General features: G+C 51.3%; 2 protein-coding genes across 3 annotated transcripts in view; both read right to left on the bottom strand.

Annotated features, from left to right (window-relative positions):
• Positions 1 to 1,684, bottom strand: part of PSKH1 (protein serine kinase H1) — a 61,264-nt gene extending 59,580 nt beyond the window's left edge. For both annotated transcript variants that reach the window (XM_007666330.3, XM_003430487.4), the window contains exon 1: positions 1,509 to 1,684. The gene's annotated coding sequence lies outside the window, so the exon portion shown is untranslated. The remainder of the gene's footprint in view (positions 1 to 1,508) is intronic.
• Positions 1,685 to 16,801: 15,117 nt separating this feature from the next.
• Positions 16,802 to 20,983, bottom strand: NRN1L (neuritin 1 like). Its single transcript, XM_001521675.3, has 3 exons — positions 20,691 to 20,983; positions 17,916 to 18,075; positions 16,802 to 17,780 (listed from the first exon to the last, which is right to left on the bottom strand). Exons 1-3 carry the CDS (start codon positions 20,761 to 20,763, stop codon positions 17,492 to 17,494), a joined length of 522 nt encoding a protein of 173 aa, XP_001521725.1. The 5' UTR covers positions 20,764 to 20,983; the 3' UTR covers positions 16,802 to 17,491.
• Between the last annotated feature and the right edge of the window lie 257 nt (positions 20,984 to 21,240).

The raw sequence follows: 21,240 nt of genomic DNA, 5'->3' as shown, positions 1-21,240 counted from the left end.
AAGACTTGCCCATCAGCCTGATTTTGGAGGAACACACTCACCGAGTTGGAAACAGTCTGACCAAAAGAACACGTTCATCAGGAACACGTTCTTCATTATTTTTTTTTAATGGTATTTAAGCGCTTACTATGTGCCAGGCACTGGACTAAGCACTGGGGTAGATGCCAGCTCATCAGGTTGGACACAGTCCATGTCCCACATGGGACTCAAAGTATTAATTCCCATTTTACAGATGAGGTAACTGAGGCACAGAGAAGTGAAGCGACTTGTCCAAGGTCACACGGCAGCCAAGTGGCAGACTCGAGATTAGAACCCGGGGCCTTCCGACTCCCAGGCCCATGCTGTATATCCACTAGGCCGCACCGCTTCTCTAGTTTCGGCTCTCAGTTCCTACCTTCTACCTGATTAACCCTGTATCTCCCCCAGCACTTAGAACAGTGATCTGCACATAGTAAGCACTTAAATACCAACATTATTATTATTATGTCTTCAGTGGGTTCTGCTGAACAGACTTGGGTCTGACAAAGGGCACCTCACAAACCATCTTTCCAAAGAAGAGAATCACTGCACTGAGCTAGACGCCGATTGCGTTGTGGCCGCGGAAACGTTTGTAAGCACAAATCCTATCTGGCCGGCCTGCGCTTGGGCCGGCAGCACAGAGAAGTCAGGCCCCTCCAGAATTCAGGAAACCAAGTAATTGAACCTGCAGCTCTCCAACACCAATCCCTGGGGCACCGTTAGCCCACTGAACAGGGGTGGCACTCCGTTGGGACACCCAGACTGCATCAGTGGAGGAAAAAAAAAAAAGACATCGGTGCTGTAGAATGGCACACGGGGATTTAGAAAGGAAAAAGGGAAAAAGAGATGTTCTTGGGAACCGGGGCCCCGCCTGTGAACCCCAGCGTCAATACAAGTCAGAGGGAAGCGGGTTACCCCTCCACCTCACAAGTCAGGGTCGGTCTCCCGCACTTGAGAGCCCTGTGCTGGACGGGGGAGAAGATCGGGTCTGCCCTCAGGAATCTAAGGCTGAGACCGGACAGACCCCAGGGCAGAAACGGGATGACAGGCGCGAACCAACGAAGGCGGTGCAAGACGCAGAAGAACGTAAGTGACAGAAACACAGTCGGGGAATTCACGTCGAAACGGTCAGCTCGAGGAGTGGTTCAGAGCTGCCTCCAAATGGCTTTGGCGGAACCAGACCGCAGAGCCACTCGTCAGCTTCCGAAGGCTTAAAGGGGAGTTCCTGGGAGGGTGCAGATGCATCCTGCTCATCCAGGTGGGAGGACCGGGGGAGCTCCAGACGCAGAGCGGTCTTTGCGTTGCGCACAGAGTTTCGGCTTCGAGGGGTGGGGAAAGGAAGCAGGGCTCTATCTTGCAGCCGGGCCCGGCCCGCTCGGGGAAAGGGCTCACGGGCCGGCTCCGAGGCGGGTCCCCCCTCGCTGAGGGGGGAGGGGGGGGGCGGGGCGCAGGCGCAGAACGGACTCTCGAGCTGTTCTTTTCGGGCTCACCTCTGACCCCCCCACAGGCTCCCGGCCATCTGTGCCGCTCCGCTGGAGGGTCCCGGGGTGGCGGCTCCGGCCACCCCCTCCGCTGCTAACGCCGCGGCCGCCATCCTCTTGCGTCAGCGCCCTAGCGTCACTTTAGTGCGCGGCGGCCGCCAAAACAAACCCGCCGGTCCCCGAGGAGGCGGGGACGGAAGGCTCCGGGATTGGCCGCTCCTGGGAGGGCCGCCCGTCGATCAACGGCGGAGGGGCGGAGCTAGCGTCTGGAGAGGGTCGACGGCGACTCCTAGGGCTCTAACTGAAAGCGCCGGAGGGCAGCCCGCCGACGGGGCTGGTGTTATTGGTCATCGCAACCCCTGAATAATCATAATAATGTTGGTATTTGTTAAGCGCTTACTAGGTGCAGAGCACCGTTCTAAGCGCTGGGGGAGATACAGGGGAATCAGGTTGTCCCACGTGAGGCTCACAGTTAATCCCCATTTTACAGATGAGGTCACTGAGGCACAGAAAAGGTAAGTGACTTGCCCACAGTCACACAGCTGACAAGTGACAGAGCCAGGAGTCGAACCTACGACCTCTGACTCCGAAGCCCACGCTCTTTCCACTGAGCCACCGCTTACTAGGTGCAGAGGGCTGATCTAAGCGGTGGGGTAGATACAGGGGAATGAGGTTGTCCCACGTGAGGCTCACAGTCTTCATCCCCGTTTTCCAGATGAGGGAACTGAGGCCCAGAGAAGCAAAGTGAATTGCTCACAGTCACACAGCTGCCTGCTCCACTGTTTGTCAGCTGTGTGACTTTGGGCAAGTCACTTAACTTCTCTGGGCCTGTTACCTCATCTGTAAAATGTGGATTAAAACTGTGAGCCTCACGTGGGACAACCTGATCACCTTGTATCCCCCCAGCGCTTAGAACAGTGCTTTGCACATAGTAAGCGCTTAACAAATGCCGTTATTATTAAGTGGCAGAGCTGGGATTCGAACCCATGACCTCTGACTCCCAAGCCCGGGCTCTTGCCACTGAGCCACGCTGCTTCTCGGCTGCCCATGCTCACGCGACCGGCCGGCCGGGCCGTTTAGGGCACTGGGGGAGTGTCAACGTGGCTTGCTGGCAAGACCCTGGGCTTGGGAGCCGCAGGACCTGGGTTCGAATTCCGACTCTGCCACTTGTCAGCTGTGTGACTGTGGGCAAGTCACTTCACTTCTCTGGGCCTCAGTTCCCTCATCTGGAAAATGGGGATTAACTGTGAGCCTCACATGGGACAACCTGATGACCCTGGATATACCCCAGTGCTTAGAACAATGCTCTGCACATAGTAAGCGCTTAACAAATACCATTATTATTCTAATCCCGACCCCGCCGCTGGTCTGCCGTGGGACCCGGAGTAAGTCGCTTCACCTCGCTGGGCCTCAGTTACCTCATCTGGAAAAAGGGGATTGAGACTGTGAGCCCCACGCGGGACAACCTCATTACCTTGGATCCACCCCATGCTTAGAACAGTGCTTGGCACATAGTGAGTGCTTAACAAATACCACCATTATCGTTATTGTCGTGAGTGGAGGGAGGGCTGTCAAATGTTCTAGTGACTCTCCCAGAGGCAGTTCTAATTCCCACTCTGCCACTTTTTTATGGTATTTGTTGAGCACTTACTATGCAACAGGCACTGTACTAAGTGATGGGGCGGATACAAGCTAACCAGGCCGGCCACAGCCCCCATCCCACGGAGGGTTCACTGCCTTAACCCCCATTTTGCAGATGAGATAACTGAGGCACAGAGAAGTGAAGTGACCGACCCAAGGTCACAGAGCAGACAGATGGTTGAGCAGGGATTAGAACCCAGGTCCTTCTGACCTCCGGGCCCATACTCTATCCACTAGATAGTCTCTAAAACGTACTTGTCTGCTGGGTGACCTTGGGCAAGTCAGAAGTAGATATAGTAATAATAATAATAATAATGTTGGTATTTAAGCACTTACTATGTGCAGAGCACTGTTCTAAGCACAGGGGTAGATACAGGGTAATCAGGCTGTCCCTTGTGAGGCTCACAGTTAATCCCCATTTTACAAATGAGGTAACTGAGGCACAGAGAAGTGACTTGCCCACAGTCACACAGTTGACAGGTGGAAGAGCTGGGATTCGAACCCATGACCTCTGACTTCCAAGCCCGGGCTCTTTCCACTGAGCCACTGTACTCTCCCAAGCACTTAGTACAGTGCTCTGCACACAGTAAGCACTCCATAAATACGACTGAATGAATGAAGTCACTTACCAGAAAAATCATGTGGCCTAATGGATAGAGCATGGGCTTGGGAGTCAGAGGACGTGGGTTCTAATCTCGACTCCGCCACTTGTCTGCTGTGGGACCTTGGGCAAGCCACTTAACTTCCCTGTGCCTCAGTTACCTCATCTGTAAAATGGGGATAATAATAATAATGTTGGTATTTGTTAAGCGCTTACTATGTGCAGAGCACTGTTCTAAGCACTGGGGTAGATACAGGGTAATCAGGCTGTCCCTTGTGAGGCTCACAGTTAATCCCCATTTTACAGATGAGGTAATTGAGGCACAGAGAAGTTAAGTGACTTGCCCACAATCACACAGCTGACAAGTGACAGAGCCGGGAGTCGAACCCATGACCTCTGACCCCAAAGCCCAGCCTCTTTCCACTGAGCCTCGCTGCTTCCCCTATTAAGGGGATTAAGACTATGAGCCCTATGTGGGACAACCTGATTACCTGCTATCTACCCCAGTGCTTAAAACAGTGCTTGGCACACAGTAAGCACTTAACAAATCCCATCATTATTATTATTATTATCTCATCTATCAAATGGGGATCAGGACAGTGAGGCCCATGTGAGACATGGACTGTATCCAACCTGATTACCTTGTATCTACCCCAGCGCTTAGAACAGTGTCTGGCACATAGTAAGCACTTAAACAGCAAAAAAGAACCCCCTAAAAACCTCTGTGCCTCAGTTACCTCATCTGTAAAACGGGGACTAAGACTGTGAGTCCCATGTGGGTTATGGACTGTGTCCAACCTGATTAACTTGTATCTACCTCAGCACTTAAAGCAGTGTCTGGAACATAGTCAGCGCTTAACACCACCAACAAAAAACTTCTCTGTGCCTCCATTACCTCTACTGTAAAATGCAGATTAAGACTGTGAGCTCCATGTGGGATATGGACTGTGTCCAACCTGATTAACTTGTATGTACCTCAGCGCTGAGTACAGTGCCTGGCACAGAGTGAGCACTCAACAAATGCCATAAAAAAAAGACCTGGGATATGGAGGAGTTGCTGCTCTGTTAACTGGGAGCTCTAGTAATCCAAAAGACTCTCCCAGAGGCAGTTTGAATATTCTAGATTTCTCCTTGCTTGAGTTAAATGGAGAAGAATGAGTTATCCCTTTCTGATTATTACTATATGCTTTCAGAAAGTAAAGACGCCTCACTACTCTGATTTTTTTTTCCCCTTGATTACGAACTGCCGCAGTGTTCTCCCTATTTCACTCCTGTGGTGTTTAGGGTGAGGGAGATTGCTAAAGTGGCCTTTTGGCCAGTTTTACACCAGGCCATTTGGTTTACAGCTGGTCTGTTTCTGTCTAGTCCCAGATATGGGATCAAATATTTTTATGTCCAATATTCTGGGCAACGGTGTCCCCCCACTCTTTCACATTCTCTCAGCAGAGCCCAGCCCCAGGATGGAGGCTTCCTGAGCCCTGTTGGCTGGTGTGGTTGTCTCTTAAAGGAGCCGGGGGGCAGCCCATGAGAAGAACCTCGCGGTGTCCCAGAGAAGCCAGCAGTTGAAGTTTGGCTGTGGAATGCCCTCTGCCTCCTCTCCCTGAACAGGCTCCAGCTATGGTTTTGGGGTGGAGACAGAATAATAATTAATAATAATGTTGGTATTTGTTAAGCACTTACTATGTGCAGAGCACTGTTCTAAGCACTGGGGTAGATACAGGGTAATCAGGTTGTCCCCTGTGAGGCTCACAGTTAATCCCCATTTTACAGATGAGGTCACTGAGGCACCGAGAAGTGAAGTGACTTGCCCACAGTCACACAGCTGACAAGTTGCAGGGCCGGGATTCGAACCCATGACCTCTGACTCCCAAGCCCGGGCTCTTTCCACCGAGCCACACTGCTTCTCAATTATTAATGATGTGTGGCAAATTGCAGCATTTGATAAGTGCTTACTTTGTGACAAGCACTGTACTAAGTGCTGCAATAGATACAAGATAATCAGGTCCCACATGGGCCTCACAGTTTAAGTAGGAGAGAGAACAGGCTTTGAATCCCCATTATGCAGATGAAGGAACTGAGGCCCAGAGAAGTTAGTGATTTGCCCAAGGCCACGGCAAAGTGGCAGAGCCGGGATTAGAGCCCAGGTCCTCTGACTCCCAGGCCTGGGCCTCTTTCTGCTAGGCCACATTGCTTCTCAGAAGGGGTGCAGGATGTACGGTGTGATATAAAGATGTCACGTGGGCTCACAGTGCTCAATCCTCCCTTCCAGCAGATCATCCAGAAGACGAGAAGCAGTGTGGGCTAGTGGAAGGACCAAGGGCCTGGGAATCAGAGAATCTGGGTTCTAATCCTGGCTCCACTCCTTGTCTGCTGTGTGACCTTGGTCACTTCACTTCTTAGTGCCTCAGTTACCTCATCTATAAAATGGGAATTAAGACCGGGAGCTCCTTGTGGGACATGGACTGTGTCTAACCTGCTTATCTTGTATCTACCCCAGTGCCTGGCACGTAGGAAGTGCTTAGCAAATGCCTTTAAAAAAAAAAAGATGTCCTAAAGGCAAGAGGAAATGTGAGATTGTAGAACAGGTGAGAGGTCAGGGATGGAGATGAAGATTTGGGAGTCATCAGCATAGAAACTGAGCAGATAAATTCACCAAGATAATGAGTGTAAAGTGAGAAGAGTAGAGTTCCCAGAATTGAGTCCTGAAGGACATCCACAACCATTATAGGGTGAGGAGAGGAAGACAAGTCAGCAAAGGAGAGTGAGAAAGATGCTGATTCCTCTTGGTTGGAGGAGTGGGATGAAAGCCAGGATTGCGGATTGCGCTGGGTCTGTAAAACCAAGTTCAAAGAAAGTTTCTAGGAAGAGGAAATAGTCACTGTGTCAAAACAGCCCAAAGGTCTAAAAGAATGAATAATAATAACTGTAGTGGCTCAGTGGAAAGAGCACAGGCTTTGGAGTCAGAGGTCATGAGTTCAAATCCCGTCTCTGTCACTTGTCAGCTGTGTGACTGTGGGCAAGTCACTTCACTTCTCTGTGCCTCAGTTACCTCATCTGTAAAATGGGGATAAAGACTGGGAGCCCCACGTGGGACAACCTGATTCCCCTGTGTCTACCCCAGCGCTTAGAACAGTGCTCTGCACACAGTAAGCGCTTAACAAATACCAACTTATTATTATTAAGTGCTTACTATGCCCTCAGGTCTGGGGTAGATGCACTATAATCGGATCAGACACAATCCTGGTCCCAGAGGTGGCTCCTGGTGGGAAGGAGAGCAAATATGGAGTCCCCCATTTTACAGATGAAGAAACTGAGCCACGGAGAAGATAAGTGTTTTGCCCAAGGATACACAGGAGGCAAGTGGTGGAGTCAAGATTAGAACCCAAAGCTCCTGACTCCGTGACCTGTGCTCTTTCCCCGAAGATGTGCTGCCTCTCATTACAACAGAGGAGAGACGCTTAGATTTTATCAGAATCAATTTAATGGAAGCCTTGGTCTCAGTAAAGTTAAGAGTGCTATTTTCAGATCTTAGTGGCTGAGAAGAGAGTTGGAAGGGAGGAAGTGGAGGCAGCAGGTGTATGCCACCTCTTTGAAGAATTTAGTTATACAGGGTGAAGTTTAACTATGGATGCAGGTGTGGCTGCTAAAACCAATGTGGGGATTGGCCACCTTAACCACACCATGCCCACACAAAGAGTCATTCCTTGTTGTGATGACACGATTGCAGCCTGATTGTTTTTGCCCTTTTGTCTCACAATCCTCTCAAAGCTTCTGCTAATAATAATAATAATGTTGGTATTTGTTAAGTGCTTACTATGTGCCGAGCACTGTTCTAAGCGCTGGGGTAGACACAGGGGAATCAGGTTGCCCCACGTGGGGCTCACAGTCTTAATCCCCATTTTACAGATGAGGTAACTGAGGCACCGAGAAGTTAAGTGACTTGCCCAAAGTCACACAGCTGACAAGTGGCTGAGCGGGGATTCGAACCCATGACCTCTGACTCCAAAGCCCGTGCTCTTTCCACTGAGCCATGCTGCTTCTCTGCTTCTGCTCTAAAAGAGCTGATCTTTTCTTGATTGCACTATGCCAAGCTTTCAGCTCTGAGGTCACATTGGCTGAGGTTGGGTTTTACTGACTGCCTTAAAATATTTCCTCTGTCCCTTTTGTTTTTTGATAGCCCCATTTCAGTACCATAGAGTTTGGAGATCTTACTGCTATCCATTTTCCAATGTCCCAATTTGCAAGTGGCACCAAAAAAGGTTTTGAAGAAGAAGGTGATGATTGCTCTCCTTGACATTCTTCTGCATGATTTAGGGATACATTATTTGACCTCACTACCTTTGTCCTCTCATTATAGACCTTTCATCCATGAATTCATCCAGACCTTTCTTGAACCCATTGGTATTTTCTGCCTGTACTATTTCCTGTGGTAACCCATTCACTGTGCGTACTACTCTCTAGGAAGAGAACTATCTAATTGTCACCTTCTGTTTTTCTGGGAACTGCCTTCTTCAAGCTGAGGTAGAGGCTCCCTTGTTCTGTTCTGTGGGATTTGGTTAACAAATTTGTGTTTTCCAGGTCCATATCCTTTTTGATCTTGCAGACTTCAAATATATACCTTCTCAGTCTGTATTTTTAAAGACTAGTACTAATCTTTTCACATTACCCTCATATGGAAGCCATATATAGGGATAGCTATATTTTTTTTGTTTCTTGTTTTTGCCTTTCTGCTTTTTTTAAAAGAAAGTGAAGCAGACCCCCTACGCCTTACTAAGCCACTCTGAGGATCATACTCAAAGACGGTTTAAGGAATGGGTGAGGACACGGTAGTGTCTGATGCTGTTGAGGTCTCAGAGATATTCTGTTTTGCGACCAAACCTTGCATCCCTTCTCCCTACCAGCCATCTCCAAACACATGCCACTGAGAACAGGGAGAGCAGGGGAGAGAGCTTGGATGGCTCAAAGCCAACCATCACCTCTACTGCAAAAACAACTCAAATGTATGCCCTGTTGGTTGTGGGACATACCTTTCCCTTCTTAACTAGTTATGGACAAAGTTCACCTGAATGGCAAGGGACCAGGGAAGGCGCGTTACTGTATTTTAATGGATAAAATGTGCAAGAGATTCTTTCTGTAACACATATCAGTGGGACTAGTCTCATTATCAGCAGTATCTACGTTCTTGTCTATCATTGGAAAGCGGGACAGCATGCTGCCTAGGTAACAGGATTCGGTGACTGCATTCAGTTCCTTGTGGCCAGTGAAAGTGGCATGCAGGGTTTGCTTGGGCAGGCTGATATATTACCTCAGGTTTCTGCAGTTCTACTGTCAGTTCATAACTAGGGTGACTCTGCAAAGTGGGTCTCCTGTATATCTTCCTTGGTGTGTACCTCTAGGGCACAATCACCCGTCTGTGATGATGGAGTCTTCTGTCATCACCCAGTCAGTTGAATCCCGAAAACTTGGGCCCAAGGATCTGCCCAAAGGAATTGATTATACTGATAATGGTTTTTGCATCGTTACTTACACTCTGTTATCCCTGCTAGTCATGTTTCCACTAGGGCAGTGAGTGCAACAAACAAGTCGGTGGGCCGGGATGCAGCACGCTGTAAGAATTATAGGTACAAAACCTATTTGCAGTCAAAGTGATGGCAACAGAGTGCCAGTGCCGTGCCCAAGCACCATAGCTCGATGGGGAGCTGTCCGGGTAGCTGCCTTTGTAGCCACTGCAGTCTTCGTTGCCCACATTAACCAGCTATTTTCAGGATTCCTGCTGAGCCCGCCTATCCTGTGGAATGCCTTACTAAGCCACTGTGAGTATCATACTCAAAGATGGTTTAAGGAATGGGCGAGGGTGCAGTAATGTCAGCTGCAGTCGAGGTCTTAGAGGTATTCTGTTTTGCGACCACAGTTCCACCCCTTCTCCCTCCCAGCCAAGCATGTGCCGCTGAGGACGGGGAGAGCGGGAGAGAGAAAGCGTGGATGGCTCAGAGCCATCATCATCGCTACTGCAAAAACCAAGTGTATGTCTTGTTAGTTGTGGGATGTACACTTAGCATAGCAGGCATTCCTGCTCTTTAACATGGCTGTTCCACCCTGCTACTGCAGTGAGGTGTGGCTCAGATGCTGGAGGGGTGTTCACATATAGCAATTTCTGAACACTTCTAGAATCTACGATGATGCTCATAGCCTGAGTGGAAAGTTTCCCTGAAGATCGGAAGCCTGGTTTGATGGCGGTGTCCAAGATCCAAGTTGAATCTTCCAGCATGGGTCCATGAAATAAATTGAACAGGACTGGGCCTATTATGCAGTCCTGCTTTGCCCCACTGGCAATGGGGAGTGGATCAAACAGAGCTCCTTCAGCTCTGACACAGTCGGCCACACCACTGCGGAACTTCCTTCCCACGCCCTTCCCATCCCCACAGCACTGTACTCGTCCGCTCAACTGTATATATTTTCATTACTCTATTTATTTTGTTAATGAATTGTACATCGCCTTGATTCTATTTAGTTGCCATTGTTTTTACGAGATGTTCTTCCCCTTGACTCTATTTATTGCCATTGTTCTTGTCTGTCCATCTCCCCCGATTAGACTGTAAGCCCGTCAAACGGCAGGGACTGTCTCTATCTGTTGCCGACTTGTTCATCCCAAGCGCTTAGTACAGTGCTCTGCACATAGTAAGCACTCAATAAATACTATTGAATGAATGAATGAATGGAACCATCTCAGATCCTGAAGATAGCAGAAAGAGAGGGGAGGAAGGTGAGCGCAAGCATTTTTAAGAGATGAGTGGGAATAGGGTCCGTCTGGCACAGGTAGATCAATCAATCAACGTTGCTTATTGAGCACTTTCGGTGTGCAGAGCACCGTACTAAGCAGTTGGGAGAGGACAGTGCACTAGAGTAGGTAGGCAGTATCCCTGCCTATAACGAACTTACAGTCTGAAGGGGAAGGCAGACATTAAAATCAACTACTGATAGGGGAAATGGCAGAGTCTAAGGATATGGGCCTGGGAGGCTCGAGTGTAAATGTCCATGGGAGGCTCGAGTGTAAATGTCCAAGTGCTTGAAGAGTAATGATGCGAAAGGGAGGGAGAATACGGGAAACGAAAGCTGTCAGGGAAGGCCTCTTGGAGATGTGATTTTCATAAGGCTTTGAGGATAAACAGTGATATAATGGTCTGTCAGATATGACGGGGGAGGGAGTTCCAGGCCAGAGGGAGGAGGTGGGCAAGGGGTCGTTGGCGAGATAGATGAGATTGTGTTAGAGAGAGGTTGTGTGTGTGTGCAAAGTGTGTGGGTAGTGTCATGGTAGGAGGACAGCGAGCTGACTGAGTGCCTTAAAGCTGATGATAAGGAGTTTCTGTTTGATGTGGAGATGGATGGACAGCCACTGGAGGTTTGTGAGGAATGGGGAGATCTGCACTGACCAATTTTGTAGAAAAATGGTCCAGGCAGCAGAGTGAAGTAAGGACTGGGGATAGGAAGGAGACAGGGAGATCAGCGAGGAGGCTGATGCATTAGTCAAGGCGGAATGTGATTAAGTGCTTGGACCAGCATGGTAGCAATGAAGCTGGAGAGTGAGGGGCGGATTATAGAGATGTTGTGAACCATCAGGACTTCACTGAATGACTGAATATGCGGGTTGAATGAGAGCTGGTTCGAGGATAATGCCAAGGTTATGGGCTTGTGAGACAGGGAGAACGGTGGTATTTTCCCTGCAGGGTAGGGAAAGTCTAGGGGTGGAGGGGGTTTGGATGGGAAGATGAGTTTGGTAAAATCCTTATGAAGTCAGTTTATGAGGCCAATGACATTTACATATCTTTTAAATACAACAATACTTCCCAAAAGCCTAGTATATTGCACTGCATCCAAATGGGTGCTCAGTTAAGTCTGTCAGTCAATGGTATTTGAGCTCTTACTGTGGGCAGAGCACTGTACTAAGCACTTGGGAGAGTACAGTACAACAGAGTTGGTAGATGTGTTCCCTGCCCTCAGTGAGCTTACACTAAGAGTGGGAGACAGACATGAAAATAATCCCCTCCTGTCTCTTCCTCCCTCCCCTTTCCTTTTCCTATCCCTACAGGCAGCCACAACTGTCTCTATGAAACACTAAGTAGCACTACTAACAACATTTTTCCTTATTCCAGATTCCTTTTCTGTCATTCATTCTCCCCTTGCCTTTTTCATTCCCACCCACCACTCCTCTGATCTCCCCTTAAATAACATTGTATTCCTACTTTTCTATACAATAATACCAAAGCTATTTTCCTCCACAGTTCCTGGTTTTACAAACATTATGCAGTCTTTTTATAAAAGTTAAAAAAAAATAACCTGCATTGTCCAAAAGCTTTTGGCAACTTGACATCTAGCTATCAAGTGTTCCTGAATTTCCTCTACACATCCTTTGCTTGGGCATGTTTTGTCCATGTTACCTTCAATACAATCGTTCGCTTTTACTGTCTCCTTTGCATGGCAAATCACACCACACCTTTACATTCAGTCCCAGGTTCATCATAGTTAAATTAAGAAAAGTTTTTTCGATTTCCTCTTCTGTACATCTTCCCACTTAGAGCCAATATTACTGTTTCTTTCAAACGCCTTTATATAAAAGACACCTTTCTTTTAGTTTGAGATCAGTCTTCCCTATTCATTGTTTTTTCTGGAAATATCTCTGCCACAACTCCTTGGGTTCCCTCCTGGTCCCTAACTTCTCTTCAGCCCAGAAGAGCATTCCCACCACTTGCCTATCTGGGGAAGATGCGTTTTCAAACTCCTTCCCCATTCTGCTTCCATTGCCTCTTTCGTCGAGTTAAAATGCTTACCAGTTAAAGCCATGCAAAAATCAGATTGATCATTCCCAATCATCGCAGCCAAATAATGAAAACTGTCTTGATTTCTGTTACTTTTCTTATTAATACTATGATATATTTAAAGCATTTACTTCTGGGCTAAGCACTAGGGTATAGTCCCTGTCACACACTGGACCCACAATCATAGAGGGAGGAAGAGTGAGTATTTCATTCCCACTTTAAGAATGAGGAAACTGAGGCTCAGAAAGATTGAATCAGTGGTGAGATTATTGATGAGTATTTAAGCACTTATTCTGTGCCATCACTGTGCTAGGCCATGGGGTAGATACAATACAACCAGATCAGACAGTCTCTTTTCCACACAGGACTCACAGTCTAGGAGGGAGAACAGATGTTTAATCCCCATTTTCCAAGAGAGGAAACTGAGGCTCCAAAGTCAAAAGACTTGCCCACGGTCACATAGTGGGCAAGCGGCAGAGATGGGATTAGAACCCAGGTCTCCTGATTCCCAATCCTGTGCACTTTCCACTAGTCCATGCTGCCCGTCATTTTATGAAATCTACGGGCCTGAGGCAAAGACCTTCAGCCAAACTTACAGTTTTTCTTCAACTGTCTGAAGTCTTTCTTTTAGCTTAGAGGGATAGGAGAGAGCAGTGTGACCCAGTGGAAAGAACACGGGCCTGGGAGTCAGAGGACCCGGGTTCTAATCCTGGCTCCACCACTTGCCTGCTGTGTGACCTCGGGGAAGTCACTTCCCTTCCTCTGTGCTTCAGTTTCCTCATCTGTAAAATGGAATTAAATGCCTGTTCTCCCTCCTGCTTAGACTGAGAGCCCTATGAGGGGCAGAGACCATGCCAACCTGCTTATCTTGTATCTACCCCAGGGCTCAGTACAGTGTTTGGCACATAGCACTTAAATACCACAGTAATAATAATAGTAATTACTAGCAAGTACCACAATTAGTATTATTATTATTTGGAGGAGAAAGCCACTTGAGAAATGAGGAAAAAGCTACTCCTTACTGATCTCCCAGTTTCCAGCCTCTCTCCTCTTTAATCTATCCAATATATAGCTGCAGGTACCAACTTTTAAACACACTTATGAGAGCATATGACTCGCCTCCTCAAGGCTCCCCAGTGCATCCCACATGAAACAAATGCTCTTCACCACTGGCTCTCCGACTGTCCAGCTTCATGTGTAATCCCTTTTACCTATTTTTTTCCCCTTTTCCTGCTACATCACAGCTCCCGCTCTTTGCTTCTCCCAAGCAAACAGCCTAGCTCTTTCTCACTCTTGCCTCTCCCGAGTCTAACCTATTGCTCCTTCCTTTCTACCCACCTGGGCAGCCCTCCCTGGCTCAATTTGACCAGACCGTGTTCTTCCCCTCCTCTTCAAAGCCATTCTAAGAAAGCAACCTCCTCCAGAAGGCTTCCCTTATTAACCCCCCACAGTCCTCAGCCACCTCAACTCTCATGTATTGATCGCTTGGATTTTGAGGTTTTTATCCATTGTATTATTTACTTCTTTTCTCTTACTCTTTTTAACTATTGTCTATGCCTCAATTTAGGTCTGCTTGGTTTCCCTCATTAGACTGTAAGCTCCTCCAGGGCAGGGGTTTTGTCTTTATCTCTGTGGGATGTTTCATTAGCATCTAATGCAGTGCCCGCCCCACATGAAAAACACTCATTAAATACCATTTATAGGTGGGTGGTTTCCTTGGGCCACCCTAGAATAGTAGGCAGCTGCTGAGTCAGCCTTAGTTTTGGAGCACATATGGGAGAGGCAGCCACATCACCGGCACCCCCACATTGGCATCGTCACTCCTTTCCCAGTTGCTGGAATCCGGGGTGATAGGTGTCAGGCTCCCTTCCTGGCACCCCAGCCAGAGGTAGGGTTTAAGATCCTCCCACCTCTTCCTGATGCCGGTACTGGGCTAGGTCTCAGAGCAAGGAAATGTTGGTGGGGAAAAGAGCTCCTGGTCCCCAAGGAAGCAGAGAGATCTAGGGGACAGAAAGACACAGTCACCAACACACCAAAAATTGTGTTTGAGCTGGTGATCCATCTGATTCCCAGGAGTGGCCTCTTCTCTCATGGAGGTAGGCATGAGGGCCAGTTGTAAGCCCACTATAGAGGAGAGGGCATTGAAGAATGGCTCTGCTCCTGAGGCCAGCTTCTTCATGACCCCAGTCATTTTCTTGGCACTTGTTTCCTCTCTCGTAGCAGCACTGGGATGAGCTGCATTGCCTAGGGCAGCTTATGGGTATTGAGACCCCCAGCTGAGCCTTCTTCCTCCTCCTCCTTTGAATTCCAGCCCCTGCTCCCGTGGCTCAGATTCTGCTCAGGGAGGGGTGGGAAGGGAAGAGATGGGATAACTCCACAAAGCGTTTAATCTCCCGGCCTGAGAGCATCAGAGAGCAAATTAGGCCCCTCTCCAGTTCATCTGCCATGATGGGGAAAGTCTGGAAAGTGGCCATTTCCAAGAATCAGCGGCAAAGAGGGGAGCGGAAAGTAGGTCGCCGGGGTTTTAAAACCTTCAGGGTAGGCGCGAGGGGCCTGCCCCTCCCAAGCCCGATGCCCCAACCTTCATCCGTGAGGTAAAAAATGTGGGACTCCGGTAGTGCAGGATGGGGGCTGCAACATCCCCACTTGAAAACGGGCCACTCCCTGGTTGGGAGCGAAGGGGCCGATGGTGAAAAAGGATTGGATGGCCCAAGCTCACGGCCAGCTCTGCTGTGGGGGCAGAAGAGCAGTCAGTCGGAGTCAAGACTAGATTTCCCCCACCCTCTGGGGATAGGCCTGGTACAAACGAGGCGTATATCTCCTTCATTCTATTTATCTTGATGATGTCTTGTTTTGTTCTGTTCTGCTGTCTGTCTTCCCCCGTTTGGACTGTGAGCCCGTCAGTGGGCAGGGATGGTCTCTATCTGTTGCCGAATTGTCCATTCCGAGCGCTTAGTCCAGTGCTCAGCACATAGTAAGCGCTCCATAAATGCTACCGAATGAATGAAATCCACTCCTCTTCCCAAGTCAGCTGCCTCCCATTCGGGGCTCTCTTTTCAAGGCCTGCCTCTTCTCCGGCCCCCAGAGGGCGCTGCTGGGTTTGCTCCTCCGGCCCCGAGGAGGGGCCGGGAAATGGAGGAAGCTCGGGACCCCTAGAGATCGGACTTTGTTTGTGAGTGGAAAATGCTGAGCTCATGGCCGGGGCCCCGAGGGGTTCCTCCCCGCAGTTTAGCCCTCCTCTTCTCCACCCCTACAACGGTTCTCCTTTTCTTCCGCTTTCCGTCCCTCCCGTCCCAGTTGGGATGGCCCTGGGGGGGAACGCGACTCCTCCCTGTAACAGCTGCTGCTTCCTAGCCGGCAGCCTCGATGGAGCAGAGGGAGAGGCAAGGATGCAGAGGATGTGGTGGGGATGGCGGAGGGTGGAGGGCAGGGCTCTCTGGGAAAGAACCCAGCCCGATGTGTCCAGTGGGAGGACACAGGGTCCCATCCCCTGCCCTTTTTCCTCTTGCCAACAACTCCACCCGGCGGCCCCAAGTAAAGCGTGAATGGGAACCCCTCCCACACCTATGCCCAGCCCTCAGGGCCTTCCCACCCGGGGGCAGAAGATTAGTGATATTACAGGCAGAACCAGGCGTAAATCCAGCCGAGCCCCTAATCCGCCCACCGCAGGAAGAGTCCAGCTCCATAAAGCTCTCCCAATCTCCGACCCAGGCTGGGACCCCAGAACCAGAGAGCTAAGGGACCCAGAAAACCCTCCCTCTTCCCCAGCCTAAGGGCAGTTAAAGCTCAACAAGCGGGTTCAACTTGGATGGGTGGGCAGTCAATTAAGGCTCCGCCCCTGCCAGGAGAGGAGACGACGGAGGGAGCCAGTCCCTGGGTTCCCCACACCAGTCACCCTCCTTAGAACAGGGCGGTTCACGACCAGAAGAACCCAGCGCACCTGCCTCCTGGGTCCAGAGGACTGAGGCGATGAGAACTGCCAGAAGTAGCAGACCAGGGTCTTCCCCTAGTCTGTCATTTAGCCACAGGGGCTGATACCCCCAAGAACTCCACTAGGGCCTACCCTCTCTGGGCACTGCAGACCCAAGGGCCTCAGTTGGCAGGGGGTGGGGTGAGCCCCCACTGCTACTGTGCCCGGTTCCAGACACCATCCTTTCCCAGGGGTTTGGAGGCAGGCAAGTGAGCGCCAGTGGGCTGCACAAGTCCCAGACTGGAGGGGAAGGTGGAGAAACAGACAGGACCCTTCATACAAATATAAATCCTTTTAATGAAACCAGGATGGACCAAGACAGGATGGGGGGCCTGGTTTGGGGGAAGGCTCCCACTCTGCACTAAGGGCAGTGAGGACTTCCCATTAGGGAGGGACCCAGAGCATCCCCACCCAGGAACCAGGCCTAGGAGCCCCACTATGATGCTAAGTGCAGGGAAGAAGAAGGGACTGACTAGGCTTCTGGGGGAGAAGGGGGAGAGGGGTTTGGGGGGTGGAGTCTCGCTCCAGCTGGAGGAAACCTAGGCTTGCTCCCACCTACTTACTAGGCCTCATCTGCAGGACACGAGAAATGAGCTGCAGACTGGGGAGAGCTTTCTCCCCGACTCCCTCCCTAGAAGAGAACCCAGGGTCTTGGGTGGGAGTTCCAGAGTTCTGGATGCAGTTCCTTCTGCTCCAGGTGGGCAGCGACGGGAAGATGGTTATAGACTAAGGGATCCAGCCAGGGCCTGGCAGGACAGGCAGTCACCTCCGAGGAGGGCAGGAGGCTCCGCCTTGAGAGGAGCTTGGCAGCCCCCTGGGTCCCAGTCGCAGGACATACAGCAGGAGCCCCAGTTTGGGGGGAGGGAGGGCGGGGGACCTCGAGACCTCACCCTTGCAGCTGCCCCAGGCCCTCCCTGCCAGCCTCTCCTTTTGATGTGAGGCGGCGGAAGGGATGGGGATGGGACAGCTAGGCCAGAGGCCCCATGATCCAGGCAAGGGCCAGGGCAGCTGCCAGAAGGATGGAGGCAGGGGAGGAGGTGGAAGCCATAGCCCGCAGGGTCTCCTGGTTGGTCTCATCACCTGCCACACCCCGCACGCTGCTGGGGAGCTGGGCCCGGGCACTGCACAGGTCATGCAGGTTGCCCTGGTACTGGACCTTGCGTGACTCCTGCCGAAGAGATTCCCAGATGGCTGCTGCCTCCTCGGGGCAGCTGGCCAGGACCCCAATGGCACAGGCGTGGAAGTTGTCCCAGGAACTGTGGGGAGACAAGGATGAGCAGGCAGGGCCAGGGTAGCACAGGCAGAGCAGCAGGGGCAGGGCAGTGGGAGAAAGACAGGCAAGGATGGGCAGGAGGTGGAGGAGAGAAAACAGAGAGAGGGAGAGTTCCCACCTGCAGATGGCATCCAGCTCAGGCTGTGTGGGGCTAAGTCCTTCAGGCTGGTCACCCTGGGCCATGCTATCCCCCAGGCTGATGAGGCACTCAGCAAAGCCCTTGTAGATGGTGTCACACCTGCTGCGTCCAGCAGTGGTCCCAGGGCTGGGAAACAGGACTGTGGGAAAGAAGAGGGGGAAAAGAAAGAAAGGGAGAGAAGAGGAGGGGAAGGGGAAAGAGACAGGAGGAGGAGGAGGGGAGCAGGGAAGGGAAAAGGAGCAGTGAGTCACAGGAACATATATCTTCTCCTTCTACACCATGGACAACTCACACCACGTCCTCCCCACCTGTCATCTACCTCAGCCCCACAAGCCAGCTCTTCCTTCCCTCCCTCACTTCCTCCCCCTAGGGAGGTATGTTTATGAGCGGAGCCAGACACAGGGGGATGACTCAGCTGGAATCCGCAGCAATAATGGCTGGGGGGGGGGGTGCAGGGTAACCGTGGTGGTTGAGGCCCCCCCCCGCCCAAAACCCCCACCTGGAAGGGCCAACACTAGCCTGATTCTCTCCCCTTCTCCCTCTTGGGCCAGGCAGGAAGCTGGCTTGGTCCTCTTGGCTGTGAGGTTGGAGACAGGTGGCGAAAGTCTCAATTGGCCATATGGGGAATGCACATACCGATCCTGTAACTCCAGTACTCCTGACCTAGAGCTGAGAATCTCCTCCTAGACATCTATTAACTCACTTGCAACCTAGGTAAGTACTCCTCACCAATTAGGGCGGGCAACTGCTTCATTACGGGGAGAGGTTCCAGTCTTTCAGCCAAGAGAGTCCTTTGAGCTCCTCCTGCCCCAAGAAGCTCCACCCTGCTTCCCTGGTCCCTGCCCTTCAAGCCCAAAACTGACCTCTCCTGCCATTCTGGGATTATGCAGGTGGATTGTGCAGGAGCTGCAGTTTGTTTGGATGGGGAGCGAGAAGAGGAGAGGAGGACAGGCAGAGAGGCAGCAACTCCGGAGAGCCCAGAGGGGATGATGTATCTGGAGCTGGGGCCATCGTTGCAGGGCTACACTCCTACTTGAGTGGGCAGAGGGAAGAGCCCACACTACTCCATCCTCTTTGCCAGCCAGAATCCCCCCCCATCCTCCTCCACACCCAGCCCACAAGGGATTATGGGCATTTACTGTCAATGTGAGAGTTTGCCTTGATCCCTGCTCCAGCGTAAGGATGCAGGAGATGTACGCCAGTGCTGGCTTCATTCTCTCACTCAGTGCCCCAAGAGTTCCGGTCATCACCCCAACTCTCAGCCTGTCCTAATTAGTTCCTGCTCGATCCATCACCAATCGATGGTATTTGCTGAGAGTTTATTGCATGCAGAGCATTGTACTAAGCACTTGGGAGAGTCAAGTATCAGAGAGTCGGTTAGACGTGATCCCTACCCTCAAAGAGTTTACAGTCTAGTCGAAGAAAATGATATTCCTGACCCAGAAACCCAGAGCCTCAATGCTGTACCATAACTCAGTCCCAGCTCTAGCTCCAACCTGAGGCTAAGGGGACTCAGAGCTGGAACATCCCACATCTTGGGGAAACAACAGACCCCAGGTCTGCAGACAAACTTCAGGAGAAAAAGCTGACTTCCACGCCACTGCTCTGTCTGGACTACCCTGGCCCTACCTGCTCATCCTTGTCCCCCCACAGTTCCTGGGACAACTTCCACTCCTCTTTCTCTTTTGTCTTTTTTTATAGGATTATTTTGTATCTACCCCCAGGATTTAGCAAGGTACTTAGCACAGTAGTAAGCGCTTAATAAACAGGCATTATTATTCCCCCTAAGCACTTTCATTCTCTCCCTCTCACACTCTCACTCACACCCACACCCACCCACAGCACTTATGGACAGATCCTTAGACTCTGTTGCTTCCCTTACCTGGAATTTGTTTTAATGTCTGTCTCTCGGGCTAGACTGTAAAATCCTTGAGGGTGGGGAATCTTTCGATGATGATGGCATTTGTTAAGCGCTGACTGCGCGTCGAGCGCTGTTCTAAGCGCTGGGGTAGATACAAGCTAATGGGGTCGAACACAGTGCCCGTCCCACATGGAGCTCACAATCTTAATCCCCATTTTACCTCCCCAGCCCTTAGTACGGTGCTCTGCCCTCGGGAGGTGCCCGATAAATTCCGCTGACCGATCGACAGGTCGATAGCGAGTGCTTTCCAAGCGCTCGGTACCGTGCTCTGCACACAGTAGGCGCTCAATAAATACGATCGAATGAATGAACGAGTATGAGGGCTTAGTCGGGGAAGGCCTCTCGGAGGAGATGTGCCTTCAACGAGGCTTTGAGGCGGGGGGAGAGTGATTGTCAGCTGCCTCACGAGTGGCTGCTGGACTCCCCCATTAGACAGTAAGCTGGTGGCAGGCTTTCTGTGGGCAGAAGACCTGTCTAGGAAGTCAGCTGGATTGTATCCACCCCATTGCCCCGCACACGGGGAGCGCTCAGTAGATCCGACGGCTTGATCGAAGGCAGGGGCAGCGTCTTTTAAGTTTAAGAGGTGTTCCCCGGAGCCCAGGACGGTGTTCTGCCCACGGTGGGAGCCCACCGGTATTCATTCAATAGTATTTATTGAGCGCTTACTATGTACAGAGCACTGTACTAAGCGCTTGGAATGTACAAATCGGTAACAGATAGAGACAGTCCCTGCCCTTTGCCGGGCTTACAGTCGGGAGACTGGGAACGGAGGTCCCGGGGACCAGAGGGGATGGGGTAGCGCAGAGGAGGAAAGTGAGGTGGCCCGGACTCACCGAGCTGCAGCAGCAGCGGTCCCAGCAAGCGAAGCGGTTTCCAGCAGCAACGGCGGCGGCGGGACCAGCGCATCGTCCCGGAACCCGAGCCCCAGCCTCCTCCTCCTGCTGCTGCTGCTGCTGCTGCTCCCGCCTGCTCGGTCCCCGCGGGGCGGGAACCGAACTGCGCTGCCGGCCCCACGGGACCGGGAGAGTGCCGGCCGGCAGGCCGTCCCGCCCCCCTCCCGGACGCCGCCAGGGCCAACTGGCCGCCAGGCAAGGGGCAAACTTACGGTCCGGAAAGCGACTGTGCGCTCAGGCGGCTCCGCCAGAAATTAAGTACCGTGCGGGGCCGGACTGCGCCGCTCCACCCCCTCGGGCCCCATTGGTGGAGGGTTCGGTGGGCGGTGTTCCGTCTCATTCGCTCTCTCCGCAGCGCTTCGCTTCGGGTGCGCCCCTAACTCCAGAGCGGTGACGAGGGGCCAAGTCAGCTTCCGTAGCCCCCGTCGACTCTCGCCTAAAACCTCCCCTCTAAACTGGGGCCGCAAGAATGATAATGGCGTTTCTTAAG

Source organism: Ornithorhynchus anatinus, chromosome X1, assembly GCF_004115215.2.
Source record: "Ornithorhynchus anatinus isolate Pmale09 chromosome X1, mOrnAna1.pri.v4, whole genome shotgun sequence".
Taxonomy (NCBI): Eukaryota; Metazoa; Chordata; class Mammalia; order Monotremata; family Ornithorhynchidae; genus Ornithorhynchus; species Ornithorhynchus anatinus.
This window is presented reverse-complemented; position numbering and strand designations above follow the sequence as displayed.